Consider the following 17,503-nt stretch of genomic DNA (forward strand, 5'->3'; position numbering starts at 1 on the left):
TCGGACCCTGCGTCGGGCTCCCTGCTCAGGGGAAGCCTGCTTCTCCCTCTCCTACTCCCCCCTGCTTGTGTTCCCTCTCTCGCTGTCTCTCTCTCTCTCTCTGTCAAATAAATAAATAAAATCTTTAAAAAAAAAAAAAAAAGGAGGGGAAGAATGGTTACAGAGAGTCTCGTGAGGAAGCTGGTGGGGGACGGCACGCAGGAGACACCAGAGAGGTACTTGGGAGACCAGAGCATCAGACTGGAGGTGAGTGCATGCAATGTGCATAGAAAACAGCGCTCTATGATTTATGAAGCTTATAAAATATGCTTGATTCTGAGGGAAGAATTGTACCAGCTTCAAATCCAGAGATTTTACAGAGAAAGTTGACATAGTATACGTCCAGGTTTGTGTGACCTTGGTTAAGTTATTTAGTCCTCTGAATCGCAGTTTTTTTCATTTTGAAAACAAGAACAGTAATTATCTTCTTCATAGGGCTTGAAAATCAAGTAAGATAAAGTGTGTCAGAGCCCTTTGTGAATTTATTGCTGGAGGGTGACACTTCGCATCTGTGTTTCTTGCCATCATCAAAACCGAAAACAAAATAAAAGCTAGTTGGGTTACATTTCTTTTTCATATATTTTCTTGTATCCTACTTAAAATTGAGTCTTCCAAGTAACTATTTTTGGAAAAGCCATTCTTATTTTAGGTGAAATATTTTCCTCAGAGGTTCCGAAACTATATTTCAGGAACAGCCCGTTCATAGAGGTGACCCTGATCTCTTTGGGTGTGAGGCCTTATTTCTTGGGGTTGTAAGAGAGAAGAGTGGAGTATAGGTGTGACAGGAGGGGTTCTTGTTTTGTTTTGAGCTGGGGTTGGGGAGCGGGGGAAGGTGGGAGGGTGGTTGGTCAGTGAGGCAGGAGTGGTTGCAGCTTCCAACCTGGAAGTACCTGAAGAGAAGCATGTTGACCGTCAGGATCCATGGTCAGTCAGCTGCATGTTAGAGGAACCCTGAGTTGAAGACTGCATTCTGTAAGATGGTAGGCATTTAGCAGGACCAGTGGAGTCAGTTCGCTCGTGATTGGGAACCTGGCTTTCATGCTATGCTTCTCCATGGGTAAGTAACCTAGAAGAGTTCATTTTCTTGTTAGGGTAGGGACTTTGTCTCATTTACTCTGCATCCCCAGAACCTAGTTATGTATCTGGCACACATAATAGCTTCTTAATAAAGACTTGTTGAAGAAAGGCGTTTTTGTAAGGCATCTTTGCAGTATTTACCAGGCAGCTTTCTTGGACCATATTTGACATGTGCAGTTATGGTTCTGTGCATATTGATTCTTTGCAATATATTATGTACCCATGTAGTCCACAGAATCTGGTTGGTTCTCCCTCCTTGACATCTTTCAGACCTGTCCCCACCTCCATTTCCATGGCCACTTTCTTCACTGAATCCCTCTTTCCACCTGGATTATTGTAGTTTTTAAACTGATATCCTACCTTCAAACCTTAAACCCTTCAACCACCCTTCCCATTGCTGTCAGGTGCGGCATCTCTAAGGTAGAAATTTAATTACTTTCCTGCATTTAATGCTTAAATATTAAATAGTTCCCTTTTGCCATGAGCTTCTAGCCATGGTGTCCTAACGCACTGAGGTGTCAGAGTTGGGAAGTGGTAGGTATATCAGAGTAATTACGTTCTCATGAAGATAATCCCAAAAGGAGATAAAAATGAGTATGGTGCCTTTTTTATAAATATTCTTTTGAATGATTTATGAAATCACAAGGATAGAGACGAGCAGTTAGTAGAGATGAGCAGCTAGAACGTCTTTTTTTTTTTTTGCTACCTTAAATAGCTAGAAGGAACATACTTCTAAACTAGACCTTATGATAAAGGCAAACAGTGCTTTTCTCTAGAATGTTTTCATTATGGCAATACTCCTCATGACTTTTATTTATGCTTTGTGTTTATTGTAAATGATAGTGTTTTTGTTTTAATAAACTAAAGCTATCAAAGAGCCACAGTATGTTTATATTTTATAGTTTTATTTCTGACCATATGAAGAATGAACCAAAGGACAAGAAAGATCAATATAAAAATGACTTTTTTTGTCATTCCTACACTTCTAGTAGGTTGAAATTGTTTCTGAAAGGAGTGATTGCCAACTTAAATTCATTTGTCATTGTCATGCATTAAGGTATGTAATGCACAAACAATATGGTGATCATCTTCTAAGTTAGGAAATAACAAAACCTGAATGTTGTTAATTGGAAGAGAGAGTAACAGAAATCCAAATAATATCTTATCCATTTAAATTTTCATCAGTCTGAATTAGTATTTTCCTTCAAATAGTCAAATATGTGCACTGGAATATTGAGTGAGATATTTATACTAAGTCTCACTATCTAATTTATTTCTCCTATTGTAGGACTTTTTTGAAGGCCACTTGCTTTATGATAAATGTGAAAGGAGCATATTAAATGGTATTAGGTGTTAAAATGCAGTTAAATGAAATATTCTGCTTGAAGTGTCAGAGCATAGATCTCAAAGCCAATATAGCAGGTGGAAATTAGAGCAATTCCCACAAGCAAGAAAACTATAGAGAAGGTGAGCTCAATTCTGCTTAAATCCTTGGCTGGGTGTCACATGTTATAGGCTCAGGGGAGACCTGTAGGAAGCCAGGCTAAAAAAGCAGCATTTGGAAGCCACAGGGACAAAACAGAGCTATAAGCACCTGAGCACCATGATAGAGTTTGTGGTTTGAACCCAAGCAAGAGAACTGCCTAATAGAATACAAGTCCAGTAGTCCTCAGAAGAATGTGACAGAATTCAGTTTCTATATCTGCAGTGTCTGTTTTTCTACAAAATTATTGGAGATGCAATTAGGCAGTAAAATGTGATCCATACCGAAGAGAAAGGCAGTCACAGAAACTATTAGGCCAGATTTGAATTTAGCAAACTTCAAAGCAACTATTTTAAATATGTTCAAAGAATTAAAGGAAAGTATGTTCAGAGAATTAAAGGAAAATATAGTATGAATGAATAAATAGATAATCTCAGCAGAGCTATGGAAACTATATTAAAAACAAAACAGGCTGGGTAGTCCTAGAGCTGAAACACAAAATTACAGTTAAAAAAAAAAAAAATGCCAGATGGGCTCAAAAGTAGTTTGGAAATATCAGAAGAAAGGAATAGCAAACCTGGAGACCCAGTAGAAATGACCCTGTCCAAAGACCATGAAGAAAAAAGATTGAAAAAAATAAATGAACAAAGCCTCAGAGAACTGTGAAGTAGGCCAATATATATGAGAACGAGGCATACAAATGTTTAAAGAAATAATGGCCAAACTCCCCAAATGTAGTGAAAAACATGAAATGATAGATCCAAGAAGCTGGCAGAGCCACAAGAAAGAGGAACACAAAACCATTCCCAGATGTAACATAACATAATAAAATAAAATTAAAAACAAACCAAAAAACACTCCTCTATGATAAAGAGAAATGTTTGAAAACCACCAGAGGAAAATGACACTTGTTGCTTACATGTCAAGGGAAAAACCAAAAATATTTGTTGTTAATCATAAAATTTGAGTTTCTAAGAAAAATTTTGGAAAGCTTGTATCCACCAATAGCTTCCCCATACTTTGAAAGACACTTCTTATGATATTGAAGGTGATATTAACAAATGTGATTTTAAAAAAATACTGTAAAATGAGGGGCGCCTGGGTGGCTCAGTCGTTTAGCGTCTGCCTTTGGCTCAGGTCATGGTCCTGGGGTCCTGGGATTGAGCCCCGCATTGGGCTCCCTGCTCTGCGGGAAGCCTGCTTCTCCCCCTCCCACTCCCCCTGGTGTGTTCCCTCTCTCGCTGTGTCTCTCTCTGTCAAATAAATAAAATCTTTAAAAAAATATATTGTAAAATGAAATGTATCTACACTTGAAGATTCACATAAGGAAGATCTGCATAATTCAGTGAACCAGTGTTTTCCACATAGCTGATACATGATGTTACAAAATCACTCACTGGTAAAAGATACATTCAAAGTGAAAGGTAGACCGATGGGTTTTAATGTAACAGTACAGAACGGCTTCAGATTCTACATTGCAACTACTTGTTCTGAAACTACTCATCAGGATTTGTTGTGTTATCAAAGAAAAGTAACTGCCATTCCCTGAAAAGGCTACTCCTCCCTTTCCCAACCATCTATCTCAGAGCGACTAGATTTTCTTCATATACTTCACCCAGAACAACACATTGTGAATGCAGAGGAACATTTGGGCACTCAGCTGTCTTCTTTTAAACTAGTTACTATAGGGGCACCTGGGTGGCTCAGTCGGTTAAGCATCCGACTCTTGGTTTTCGTTCAGGTCATGTTCTCAGCGTCATGAGATCAAGGCCTGGTGTCAGGCTCCCCACTGGGTGTGCAGTCTGCTTGAGATTCCCTCTCTCTCTCCCTCTCCCTGCCTCTCTCCCCCGGCTCACATGTGCACGCTCTCTTAAAAAAAAAAAAAATAAATAAATAAAAGAAAAAAAAAATACTAGTTATTAAAGAAACTTGCAAAAATATAAAACAATGGTATTTTGGGAAATTATAGCTGTTTTTCATAAAATATGACATTTATGTTAATACGTAGTGAATTTTGTTACTTTAAAATTAATTTTTAAAAAATCTTAGTTTTAATTTCTAATACAGTAAATATAATCCACATTCACAGATCTTTGGAGTCCTTCATACATTTTAAGTGTAAAGAGAGACCAAAAAACTTGAAAATTGTTTTGAATCTCCTCTGTCTTCAAATTCCTTTGAGAGCATCAGACTGGAAAATGGGAAATACCTTGTAGCCCAGGAGATTAGTGTTTTTGAGTATATGAGGACATTCAGTTTTTGTTGATACCCTTCATTATTTTCAAGTAGACCATCTCGTAGGCTGTGCAGGGTGCTGCTTACTGCCTTTGATGGCAATCCCCCCACTCCCACCTTTGATACATTTTTTTCAGACCTGTTATTTTCAGCTGGGAGCTTTACCAGGAAAGCAATAGGGGCCTTTTGCATTGATGACTAATCCTTCTTTTCTTTTCTTCTTCCTCCTTTTGTTATGTTGAGAGGTTATCAAGGGAGAGATGTTCAGAAGGTGTTAGAGGGCCTCTACCATGGCTTTGCACAGTCACTTGCTATGCTATTCTGAGTTGTTATGCACTTCCTGGGAAAGAACATTAAACATTTGAAAACAGAATCATTGACGTTTGTCTCATATGGTGTGAAGAAGAATTATAAAGATGGTAACTGAGAGAAACTCATCCAGAATTTTTTTTTAAGTCCTACTTATAATCTGCTAAATGCATGTGATGATGCTTGTTTGGTTTTGTAACCTAGTAGATAAGAAGCACAATGTGCCAGAAATAAATTTTTTATAAGGGATGGTCATTACATAAATGTGTAGTAAGTGTATTTTAACATTACATTGCTTTGTTCTTTGACAAAAATAAACCACTATAAAATAAAAGCAAAAAAAAAAAAAAAAAGCCCACCTACGTACGTACTTGGCATAAAACGGAATTATTCCCAACTTCTTCCATGTGTTACTGCTTCTCCTGTCTTTTGGTATTCCTCTCCTTTTCCATTGTTTTAATGACTTCATACTTAAACTTGAATTTAGAACCCTCCTTACTATTAATGAGCTTGTATTGATCTGATTATTAATTTAAACACTTAGATTACTGTGATCATAAAGTCATCAGACAAAAAGAGAGTTTCTGTACCTCTTCTGGCCTTTTATATTTTCATATAATATTTTTGGGAGTTTTGAAATTCACATGTGTATGGACAGGAGCACAAAAACAACTTTATCTTATACTTTATTTCTTTGACAGTTATGTGGAAGTAATAAAACTGACCATTTTTCCCACGTTTTGTTTAAGGGACTTAATGGTGATTTACTTCCTAAACCATATTTTCATTTTATTTTTGAAATGATGTGGGTTTCCTTTCTCTTTGCAAATGATAATGGTTCTGAAAGTCACATAGTGGCTTTCACCAGAATAGAAGGCTTCCAGTTTGAGGATATCAATTAGACAAGTGTTTGTGTCTTGAAATAAGACTTGATTACTCATCAGCTGTTTTCTTAAACCACAACTCCCCTTGTGTTTTCTTAGGTCAGAGATGAAGAGGAAGCCTTTCTGGATTGGAGTGATGATGATGATGATGGATTTGATCCAAGCACACTTCCAGATCCAGATAAGTACAGAAGCTCTGAAGAATCAGACAGTGAAGACCTGGAAAATAATATTAGGTATGTTTTTACTTTTAGTAGGATTAAATATATAGATCTTCTCCTCTGAATCCAGAGGATGTGTAGAGACAAATGTCTTGTGCTCTTCTCTTCTCTTATTGTTTCTGTTATCACTGTTAGTTTTAACAGTTATAATAAGAATTGTTTTTTCTTTCTCTCTTCTTGTCTTTCTCCTTCTGAACCCTTTATGCCTAAGTATTTGATGCGGTAGGGTATACTTAGTGCAAACAGAGGCAGAATTTTATTTTGATTCACTGTCAAAGGACTCTGTTGAGTGTTGTTAAAAAGTCTCTCTGAATTTTAAAAAAGGGCAGTTATACTTTCACATTTTTTATATAAAATTAAGTAACAAATACATAAAATAATGGAAAACTTAAACAGCCCTTGACAAATTCTCTCAATTTAAAATCTGTTTACTTGTGAACTTATTTGCGTCCGTGCCAAAAACAGATGAAATGCAATGAATTGAATAATAGCATGATTTGCTTAGCATTTGTTTTCAGAGTACTGTGTATTAGATTACCTTGAGATTGTATTGATTTAAAAGTTGAGGGCACAGAACTTCAAGGACATTCTAAACCAATGAGCCTCTTCAGGTAGAAGGGAGGTACTAATGACAGCTGAAGTTAATATGATTGAAGGAAAGAGGGAGCTTGTTGGAACCCCTAACTACTAGCTCAGGGATTTGGGAGTTAGAGAGATAGGCCACAAAGAGCTATAATCTGGTTTTAAGTAAGAACATTATGAAAAAATCTCAAAAAGATTATCCCCTAAGGAGTAAATGCTAAAGGGAGGATCATTTCAGAGTCACTCTTCATTTTGATCTTGTGTTCATTTAAACATAGAATTATCTTATAATACTGAAATGACATCCAAAATGCAGTCTTCCCAAGTGCTGTCAGAAACTTGAGACATTTGCTGTTGGACAGCTGGGTAGTGGACCTAATAGCAAACAGTGTGGTACACACACTAGCTTTACTACCACAAGAGGTAGCACAGGTGAGAATAATTTGATTGTGACTTAGGAAAATATATAAATATGTGGCATAAGGGTTAAATAATTTAGATTCAGGGCATATTCCTAATCTTGAGAAATTGATCTTTAAGGGGAAATATGCACACTTTGCTTCAGAAAGTTCCTTGGTGCACACGTTGAGACCTTGATGAACTAGCAGTTCACTAAGCGGTTGAGTGGATGCTTCCCCATGGGCTCTAAAATAAATGTCCCTTTTTCAGAGTTGGTTTATGGGATCTCCATTTTGATAGATGTGATCTAACTCACACATATGACTTTATATCATTAACTTCTTTTAAAAGACAAAATTCAATTGAGTAAAATTTAAAGATTTTAATGAATTTATTCAACAATTCATGAAATCAGGCAGCATCCCATCTAGCATATACAAAGGTGCTCTGAAGAGCTCTACAAAATGAAAGGCTTTTATCGGTAGAGGGGAGCAGGAGAAGGAATTTTTTTGTTTTTATCAAAGAGAGGCTTGTTTTAGACAAGGTCACCTTCCTGTGGGGATGGAAGGGGTCTGTTGGGCAGATGACCTCACTGGTGCTGACCAGGTGATTCCAGATTGACTGGTTTTAGGTCACATTCCTGGGAGAGGCTGAAGCCACAACTAGGTTAGGTATTAAGTCTTGGTTTATTGATGTGGGGCTTGGCACAAGTGACTCCATTTGGGGCCTATTATCTCTTTTTTAACACTTCCAAATGTTTCTGTATAATTTTAGTCTCTGGAGAGAACATTCATTGGTTCTCACTGTTTGTTATTCAGCCATATTTTGCATATCTATTTAATATGCCTTTAAAACATAGAACCTACCTTTGAAGTCATTGGCCACATGTCAGCATTCCTTCTGCATCTGATTCATAACGATTTTTTCCCTAACAGTTCTTATGATAGCTTCTGGGTTATCCTTAATCTGTGCGCAGCAGACGCTTCATTTCATTCTTCTGGCATTTTTTACCCTCATAGTGACATTTCCCTGCTACCACCTCGTTAATATGACTTGTTCTCTAATAGCTTCATGTGCTTCATCCTCTTAACTAAAGCCTGTAACTGCATCCAAGCCAGAACCTTTCTTTTGTGTCAACAGATCTGGCTCCTGACTCTACTCCTTTGTCCACTGTTAATGTCATAGGCACAGAGAAGGCCCTGAAATATTTGGATTGATTGATTGACTGATGAAAGAGATTTATAGAGTAAAAAAAGAGAAGTATAATTATCAGCAACTATATAATTGGTCCTAATAGTTTAGATGATACAAGAGAGCATAGAATAGATGGTTGGAGAACTGGAGAAGCCAAGTTCAGATAGTATAATGGTGAAGGACGAGAAGGCCAGAATACCTTGAGATGCCAAAGCATCTTAACTTAAAGGTTCAGATGGAAAATAATTAAGCATTACATGAAAATTAAAATGGTTTTAATTTCAGGCACACCTAGTAAATCTGCATTAACAGAAATTGAAAGGAATTGGTAAACTTGTCTTAAACTGAAGAAAAATCATCTTTTGTTGAAGAAAATATCAATAAGGGCTTATTCCCTTTGGCACATGTAAGGACTTCCTAGTAGTTTTGTTTTTGTTTGTGATGACAGTGATTATCTAGTCTAACCCTCTCTTCTTATAGATGAAGAAACCAAGGCTTCAGGGGATAAAATAATTTGTGATCACAATACTAAGTTAGGGAAAGATCAGGGTAATGTGCGTAAATCAAATTGACTCCATAGTTCTAACACTCCAATGAAGTTATATAGAATTACCCTAGCATTAGGAAGGGTAGCTCAGGAACACTGTCTGAAGACCAATTTAATGTCATTTGTGTGAAGGCTTGATTGATGAACTAACTATAGGATAGATTTCCCAACTTCAAATTACTAACCTCCTGTACAGATAATCTTTGTTTTGGTGGGTTGGGAGTAATCGTAGACTATTGAGCAGCATCCCTTGCCTCTACCACTAGTGCTCCCCCAGTTGGGACAACCAGAAATATCTTCAGATATTGCCAAAATCTCCCACTGGACTAGACTCAGGATGGCAGGCCCATATTACTGGTGGTTGATTTCCCTGTCCCTCATCCAGTATATACTTTGTCTATATTCCTTTCCGTTTAGCCCAAGCAGTCCTTCTCAATACAGCGTGATCAATCAGTTGGGATTCCTACCCAAGATAAAACCTATTTGCCATTCCCGAACTAAGGCAGGGTGTCGGGTAGTTACAAGATATAGCCTTCATGTGAAATTCCTATATATACTCTACCTCCATTTTTCTCCCTTTCCCCTTCTCTGTTAAAATGACCTTAGTGAAAATGAATAAAGATAAGTGTAAACTAAAACCAAAATTGTTTTTAGATAAGTAAAAGTATTCACATGTAAATCCCTATACACTAGAATTTTGACAGTGGTAATTGCTATTGCTACTGCTGTTTATAATACCAGCACCAGTACAGTTTTACTGGATGGTTCCAGTTTGGCTGCATCTTTCTTTGCTGCCCATAAACAAGAAGAGGTGCTAGGATTTTGTGATATCAGCTTTAGAGGGCTCTCCTGGTAGGCTCACAGGTTTTATTTGCTGCACTGTTTCTAACCTCAGCTCAGTAATTGCAGCAACGGTGAGTGTGTCAGCCTCTTGGTCATCTTTGCTCTCCCAGTGGGTTATTCTCTGCTTATTAACTTCACATTTTTCCGATATGAGTTTACTTTTATGGGACCAGATAACACCAATTAGAAAATGGCTCAGTCCCCAAAGTAAGTAGCATGAGCCACTTTCTTTGAAAGTTTCCTCTGGGTATTTCTTTGTCCTTTACCTCAGTGATACCCCTACTATTCAGCATGAGTAACACTTTTGTCTCTCTACGTGGAGAGACACATAGTCAGTAGGAAGTAGGCAAAGGAGAGCCAGATGTAGTGGAGAATGACTGAATCCGGGGTCTGTAATTCTTCCTCAGGGAGGCGTGATGGGGTTTTAAAGAGCATACCTCTGTCTCCCTCAGCACAGTGCACAGTGCAGTAGAATTTAACCCATCCTGAACCCTCTGTAGAATTCTCAGAACTGTCATCTCTAACACTGATTCCAGGGATTCTGATGTGCGAGATTCAGCTCCTTTAAGTTAGCATGACAAAAAGAGTTCTCTTGCTTAAAAGAGTTCTCAGCGACAATGAAAATAATGTGACCTTGAGTTCCTTTGAAGGAGCTTTAAGAATGCTGTCATTAATAGCTCATTTATCCCTAGAAAGAGAGCAGTGAAATAGGAGGAACAGTAGTGTCCCCCATAGTACAGAAGGATGTCAGCTGGCTAGTCAGCAGCAGATGCCCGAGCTCCATCAGGGCTCCAAGCTTTCGTGTGCTGTTTTTGAAAATGGAGAAGGGAGAGCTTGCTTTGACACCCTGTGGTTCCTTTCCTCATCTTCCATCCTCCGTACACATCGGCGCAGGCTGTGTTTTACTCGGTAGCTTTCCCTTCTGGTTCCTCCTAACCGTGGAATTAGCATAGGTGGAATTACTACAGAATGTGTTAGCGTTTGTCATTGTTGTCGTTGTTACTAAAATAGAGCAGTTTGGTAGGAACCTAGCTCTTTGCTGCAGTGGACTTGGTGACATCTGGGATTCATTGGTCTGCTGGGAACGGCACAGAATCGTGTTCTTGCTAGTGAGTTTGGATATAGACTTTCATACCTTCAGAGGAAGAAAGGCCTCAAATATTAGAATGCTCTTTGTGCTGCTAAGTGATGCATTATTTCTTGATCTCCCCAACGGGCTATATAATGTATTTATACTGCTTCCACAATAAAAATATTTGGCTGTTTTCAAGATGTGGTGCCAAGAACTGGAGTAAGAACCTTCTGTATTATTTAAATCATGTTCTGCTTTTTTAAGAGTTAGAAATATCCACTTACCTGTTAGTCTCCAGCTTGTAATATTTCTTCTGTGCGTTCTTTCAACTAAGAATTTTTTAGTAATCATATGCCAGGTGATAGTGAGTACAGGTACAGAGGATGAAACATAAAGAAAAATACCTTTCCTGCTGTCACAGTTTTTAGTTTAGCAGAGGTTGCGGACAGCTAAGCATGCAGTTACAAAGCAATAGAATGGATACATGCCGTGACTTGTGGGGGGGGGGGGGGGGGGAGGCTGGGGTGAGCAGGGCAGGTAGGGAATGAGCGCAGAGAGCAAGGGAGGAAACTAACCTGGGCTTGGTGACTCTGGAAAAGCTTCGTGAAGGGAGTGACGTCTAAGCTTAACCTGAATGAAGTTTTAAGTCTTGCCTGAGCAGGGAGAAGAGAGGTTGCCCTTCTCAACAGTGCGGCCTTTGAAGTGAAACAAGAGTATCTTTAACCATATTCCAATTAAACTCTTCTTTCACTAGAATTGTTCCTTTTAGCTGTGCCTCGCAAGCTGAGAGATTTGGTCTTGAGCATGTAATATAAGATTAATTTTTGTATATCTAGTAGCATTCATCATGTTTGGTTTATGGCCATCTTCATGTGGATTGCTAATGATGAAAATTTGCAAAGTATTGAATATGATGAAAAAGAAGCAGCTGGGTGTTCAAGATATTCATTATTCAGTCAAATTAAGTTTTTAATATTTATAATCCTAACCTTTTTCAAACAAAAAAAGGAAAGAGAAGAAGGTTGTGGTTAGACTTTTAGTGCCCGATACTATGTTACTGTTTTTTTCACAGACCAGTCTCTGGCCCTGGCAGGTTACTTTATAAAAAATCCTTACATTGGTGGTCCATTATTCTAGGTGGCATAAGACCCATTACATCTATAATTTGTACTGAGACTATTGGCATAATTTAGACATGATAACTTCGATATGGATTGATGCCTTTTCCTGCACAGAGTAAACTGTTTTACATCTAATATCAGGAGCTGTTCTTTTCGGCTTCTGCGACACAGCTCTGTGTCAAAAGGTTGATGAAGGATTTTTGTTTACCTGCTTTTTCATTTGTTTGGGGTTTTTGTTTTATTTTTCAACTGTGTTCCATGTTAGCTTTCTGGTTTTGAGTGAACTTGCTTTATCTTTAAGATTTGTCTCCTACGTAAAGGAGGTGACCCACGTTCATCTGTGTGGTGTCTCCTCATGTTGTTCTGTGACATTTCTTCACTAAATCTTGCTTCCCAACTTCTCTTCCAAGACTTAACAGTCAGCTTTGTAAAGTGTGGAAGGCTTTCCACCTGCAACAGAAATGTGTATGACTCAGAGACAAATTTCTGGGGAAGGAAAATGGCCAGGAAGCATTTTCATTTCTTTTTAACTGTTTTTGGTTGGGACCAGTTATGGCACATTATATATTTTATATGAATTTTACTGGAATTTTTGGTTCTGAATCTAGGGGGTGATTATTTTTTAAGGGGACTTTTTTTTTCTTCTCAGAGTCTAGGTAATTATGAAAAGAAAAATACTATTGACTACAGTTCCATTTACTTGAATCCCTATTCACTGGTGGATCTAGTTGTGGGTGGCAGATGAGGAAAGAAGTCAGCTCAGCTTAATGATATATTGACTTTATTGTGTGCCTGTCATTCTTTCCTTTCACTCTTTTTAACTTCAGGAGATTTATCCCTGATTCTAATCTGCCTAGCAGCTTTCAAGGGAAAATCTCCATCTTCTCTTCTTATTTGTGAAAAACAAAGTTCCATGAATTATCACATTTCATAGGGCTTTGATCAGAACTTCATGTGAATTGTGGTTGACAAGGAGTTAATTTTACTTGACTTTCTTTAAATTGTATTCATTTTATCTTTCTCCACTTTGTTATTGTCCTCAAAACAAAACAAACAAAACATAACACGACAAAACAAAAAAGAATATCCTGTGTGGTTAATAGCATGAATGGAGAAACTTAAAAGGCAGGTTGTTGGGTTGGGTGTGGCGAAAAGCAGTATTATTTATCTTGGGATTCATAGGGGAAAGGATGCTACCCATCGAGGAAGGAAAGTGTTATTTTCTGGGGTGAGGGTTAGGATGGGAAAGACTCTTTGGGAAATTTGGGGTTTAGGAGGTTCCCAGTTTGACCTTATTTGTGGTCCCGGTTTTTGCTCTGTGCTTTCTGTTTCTCTGTCATTTAGCCACCCACTGAATAACTGGGACTCAATGACAGTTAGGAGTTTGTCATGTTTCAGAAGTGTTAGGGTCATTTCTGACGAACTATATAGCAAGGGTAATGAACTGACGAGTCAGGTTCTCTTGGCTGCTACCCATAGTCTGGTGCATGGCAACTTTGTTTTCACTAAAAAGACTGTTGAGAACAACATTTTCTTAGGATGATCCTTTCCTTCATTTCACATGGCCTCATGTAGAATGGATTCATAACTAATGATTTATATGGCTTTCCATTATTTATACACCATAATTTCCTTATCCACTCTCCTTTTAGAGTTCTAGGTTGTACCTTGCTTAGGTTTTTTCATTTTTGTTGTTTGGTTTTGTTTACTTTTGTTTTTGCCATTATAAGTAAAATTAGTATATAACATTATATTACTTTGAGGTGTACAACATTGTTATTCGACATTTATATGGGGTACAAAATAATTACCACCAAAAGTCTAATTACCATCTATCAACATACAATTTGACCCTCTTTACCCATTTCACCTACCCCCCCAACTCCCTTCGCTTCTGGTAACCATCAGTCTGTTCTCTGTATCGATGAGCTTGTTGTGGTATTCTTTTGTTTGTTCATTTGTTGTTGTTGTTGTTGTTTTCAGATTCCACATATGAGTGAAATCATACAGTACTTGTCTTTCTCTGTCTGATTTATTTCACTTAGCATAATGCCCTCAGGGTCCATTGATGTTGTCACAAATAGCAAGATTTTGTTCTTATTTATGGCTGAATAGTAATCCATTGTTTATTTATGTCACATCTTTATCCATTTATCTATTGATGGACATTTAGGTTTTTTCTGTATCTTAGTTATTGTAAATAATGCTACAGTGAACCTATAGGAGTACATATATCTTGTTGAATTGGTGTTTTCATTTTCTTTGGATAAATACCCAGAAGTGGAAAAGCTGGATCATGCGGTAGATCTGTTCTTAATTTTTGAGGAATCTATGTACTGTTTTCCACAGTGGCTGCACCAGTTCACACTCACATCAGGAGTGCACGAGGGTTCTTTTCTCCACATCCTCACCAACACTTGCTATTTCTTGGCCTTTTGATAATAGCCATCCTAACAGGTGTGAGGTGATATCTCATTGTAGTTTTGAATTGCATGATTAGTGATGTTGAGCATCATTTCATGTGTCTGCTGGCCATCTGTATGTCTGCTTTGGAAAAAAAGATCTATTCACATCTTCTGCCTAATTTTTAATTTTTTTTTTTAATTGTTGAGTTACATATGTTATTTATCTAGTTTGGATATTAACCCCTTATTGGATATGACTTGCAAATATCTTTTCCCATTCAGTAGGTTGCCTTTTCATTTTGATGATGATTTTCCTTGCTGTACAGAAGCTTTTCAGTTTGATGTAGTCCCATTTGTTTATTTTTGCTTTTGTTTCTGTTGCTTTTGGAATCAGATTTACAAACACATCATCGAGATTGATGTCAAAGAGCTTACTGTGTAAGTTTTTCTCTAGGAATTTTATTGTTTCAAGTCTTCTAGTCACATCTTTAATCCATTTTTTTTTTTTTTTTTTTTTTTACATCTTTAATCCATTTTGAGTTAATTTTTGTGTATGGTGTAAGATAGCAGTCTAGTTCTTGGCTGACCAGTTTTCTCAGCAGTATTTATTGGAGAGACTGTCCTTTCTCCATTGTATGTTCTTGGCTCATTTATCCCAAATTGTCTCTATATATGTGGATTTATTTATGGACTCTTAGTTCTGTTCCATTGACCCATGTGTCTGTTTTTTTGTGCCCATACCATACTGTTTTGATTACTATAGCTTTTAGTATAGTTGAAATTAGGAAACATGATACCTCCAGCTTTGTTCTTTCTCAAGATTGCTTTGACTACTCAGGATCTTTTGTGGTTCCATGCAAATTTTAGGATTATTTGTCATAGTTCTGTGAAAAATGTCATCAGAATTTTTTTTTTTGATAGGGATTGTATTGAATCTATAGATTCCTTTGATTATATGGACATTTTAACAATACTAATTCTTCCATCCATGAGTGTGGAATATCTTTCCATCTATTTGAGTCTTCAAATTCTTTCATCAGTGTCTTACAGTTTTTAGTATACAGGTCTTTCACCTTCTTGTTTAAAAATTTTTTCTAGGTATTTTATTCTTTTTGATGCAATTGTAGATGAAATTGCTTTCTTTAATTTCTCTAACAGTTGTTCATTAGTGTATAGAAACACCACAGATTTCTGTATGTTAATTTTGCATCCTACAACTTTACTGAATGTATTTATTAGTTCTAACAGTGTCTTGATGAAGATTTCAGGGTTTTTTGTAGTAACATGTCATTTGCAAATAGTGATGGTTTTACTTTTTCCTTTTCGATTCTTTCTACTTCTGACTTTGTTTGTTTATATTTTTTTATTAATTAATTTTTTGCCTAATTGCTGTGCTTAGGACTTCTAGTGCTATATTGAATAAAAGTGACGAGAGTGGGCGTTGTTGTCTTGTTCCTAATCTTAGAAGGAAAGCTTTTGTTTTTTCACCATTGAGAAGGATGTTAACTGTGGGTTTGTCAGTATGCCCTTTATTGTGTTGAGGTACATTCCCTCAATACTCCCTTTGTTGAGAGTTTCTATCATAGATGGATGCTGAATTTTGTCAAATGTTTTTTTACATCTATTGAGATGATCACAAGATTTTTATTCTTTTTTTTTTTTTAAGATTTTATTTATTTATTTGACAGAGAGAGACACAGTGAGAGAGGGAACACAAGCAAGGGGGAGTGGGAGAGGGAGAAGCAGGCTCCCCGTGGAGCAGAGAGCCCGATATGGGACTTGATCCCAGGACCCCAGGACCATGACTCGAGCCAAAGGCAGTTGCTTAACAACTGAGCCACCCAGGCGCCCACAAGATTTTTATTCTTCATGTGCTGTATGATGTTGGTAGAGTTGTGGATGTTGACTCAATCAATCTTCCATCCCTGGATAAATCTCACTTGACCATGGTGTGTGATCCTTTTAATGTATTGCCGAACTTGGTTTGCTAATATTTTGTTGGGGATTTTTGCATCTTTGTTCATCAAGGATATTGGCCTGTAATTTTCTTTTTTTGGTGGTATCTTTGGTTTTTTGTATCAGGGTAATGCTGGCCTTGTAAAATGAGTTTAGAAGCATTCTCTCCTCTTTAATTTTTTGGAAGAATTTGAGAATGATGGGCATTAAATCTTCTTTAAATGTTTGGTAGAATTCACCAGTGAAACCATCTGGTCCTGGGCTTTTATTTCTGGGAAGTTTTTGATTAAGGATTCACTTTCCTTACTAGAAATTGGTCAGTTCAGATTTTCTCTGTCTTCATGATTCATTCCTTGAAGATTGTGTGTTTTTAGAAATTTATCCATTACTTCCAGATTGTCTAATTTGTTGGCATATAATTGTTTGTAGTAGTTTCTTATGGGTCCTTTGTATTTCTGTGGTGTCAGTTACCTTTTATTTCTGATTTTATTTTTTGAGTCCTCTCTCCTTTTTTCTTGATGAAGCTGGCTAAAGGTTCATCAATTTTGTTGATCTTTTCAAAGAACCAGCTCTTAGTTTCACTGATCTTTTCTGTTATTTAGTCTCTATTTCATTTATTTCTGGTGTGATCTTTATTATTTCCTTTCTTCTCCTAACTTTAAGCTTTATTTGTTGTTCTTTTCTTAGTTGCTTTAGGTGTGAAGTTAGATTGTTTACTTGGGATTTTTCTTGTTTCTTGAGGTCTTGAGGCATGTATAGTTATGAACTTACCAGCAGAAACACTTTTGCCACATCCCATAGATTTTGGTATATCATATTTCTGTTTACATTTGTCTTTAGATAATTTTTTATTTCTCCTTTGATTTTTTCAATGACTCATTGGTTGTTTAGTAGCATGTTGTTTAACTGCTATGTTTTTGTGGTTTTGCTAGTTTTCTTCTTTATACCATTGTGATTGGAAAAGATGCTTGATGATTTAAATTTTTGAATTTATTGAGACTTGTTTTGTGGTTTGACATGTGAGCTCTCCTGAAGAACGTTCCATATGTACTTGAGAAGAATGTGCATTCTGCTGCTTTTGGATGGAATGTTACATATATATTTATTAAGCCCATCTGGTTTAATGTGTTGTTTAA

General features: G+C 37.0%; 1 protein-coding gene across 2 annotated transcripts in view; it reads left to right on the top strand.

The window, feature by feature from the left end:
- DDX10 (DEAD-box helicase 10) overlaps positions 1-17,503 on the top strand; it is a 266,086-nt gene that overhangs the window by 218,381 nt on the left and 30,202 nt on the right. For both annotated transcript variants that reach the window (XM_032427925.1, XM_032427927.1), the window contains exon 17: positions 6,127-6,263. In XM_032427925.1, the coding sequence (XP_032283816.1) occupies positions 6,127-6,263 (137 nt within the window). The remainder of the gene's footprint in view (positions 1-6,126; positions 6,264-17,503) is intronic.

Source organism: Phoca vitulina, unplaced genomic scaffold (assembly GCF_004348235.1).
Source record: "Phoca vitulina isolate PV1807 unplaced genomic scaffold, GSC_HSeal_1.0 scaffold38, whole genome shotgun sequence".
NCBI lineage: Eukaryota > Metazoa > Chordata > Mammalia > Carnivora > Phocidae > Phoca > Phoca vitulina.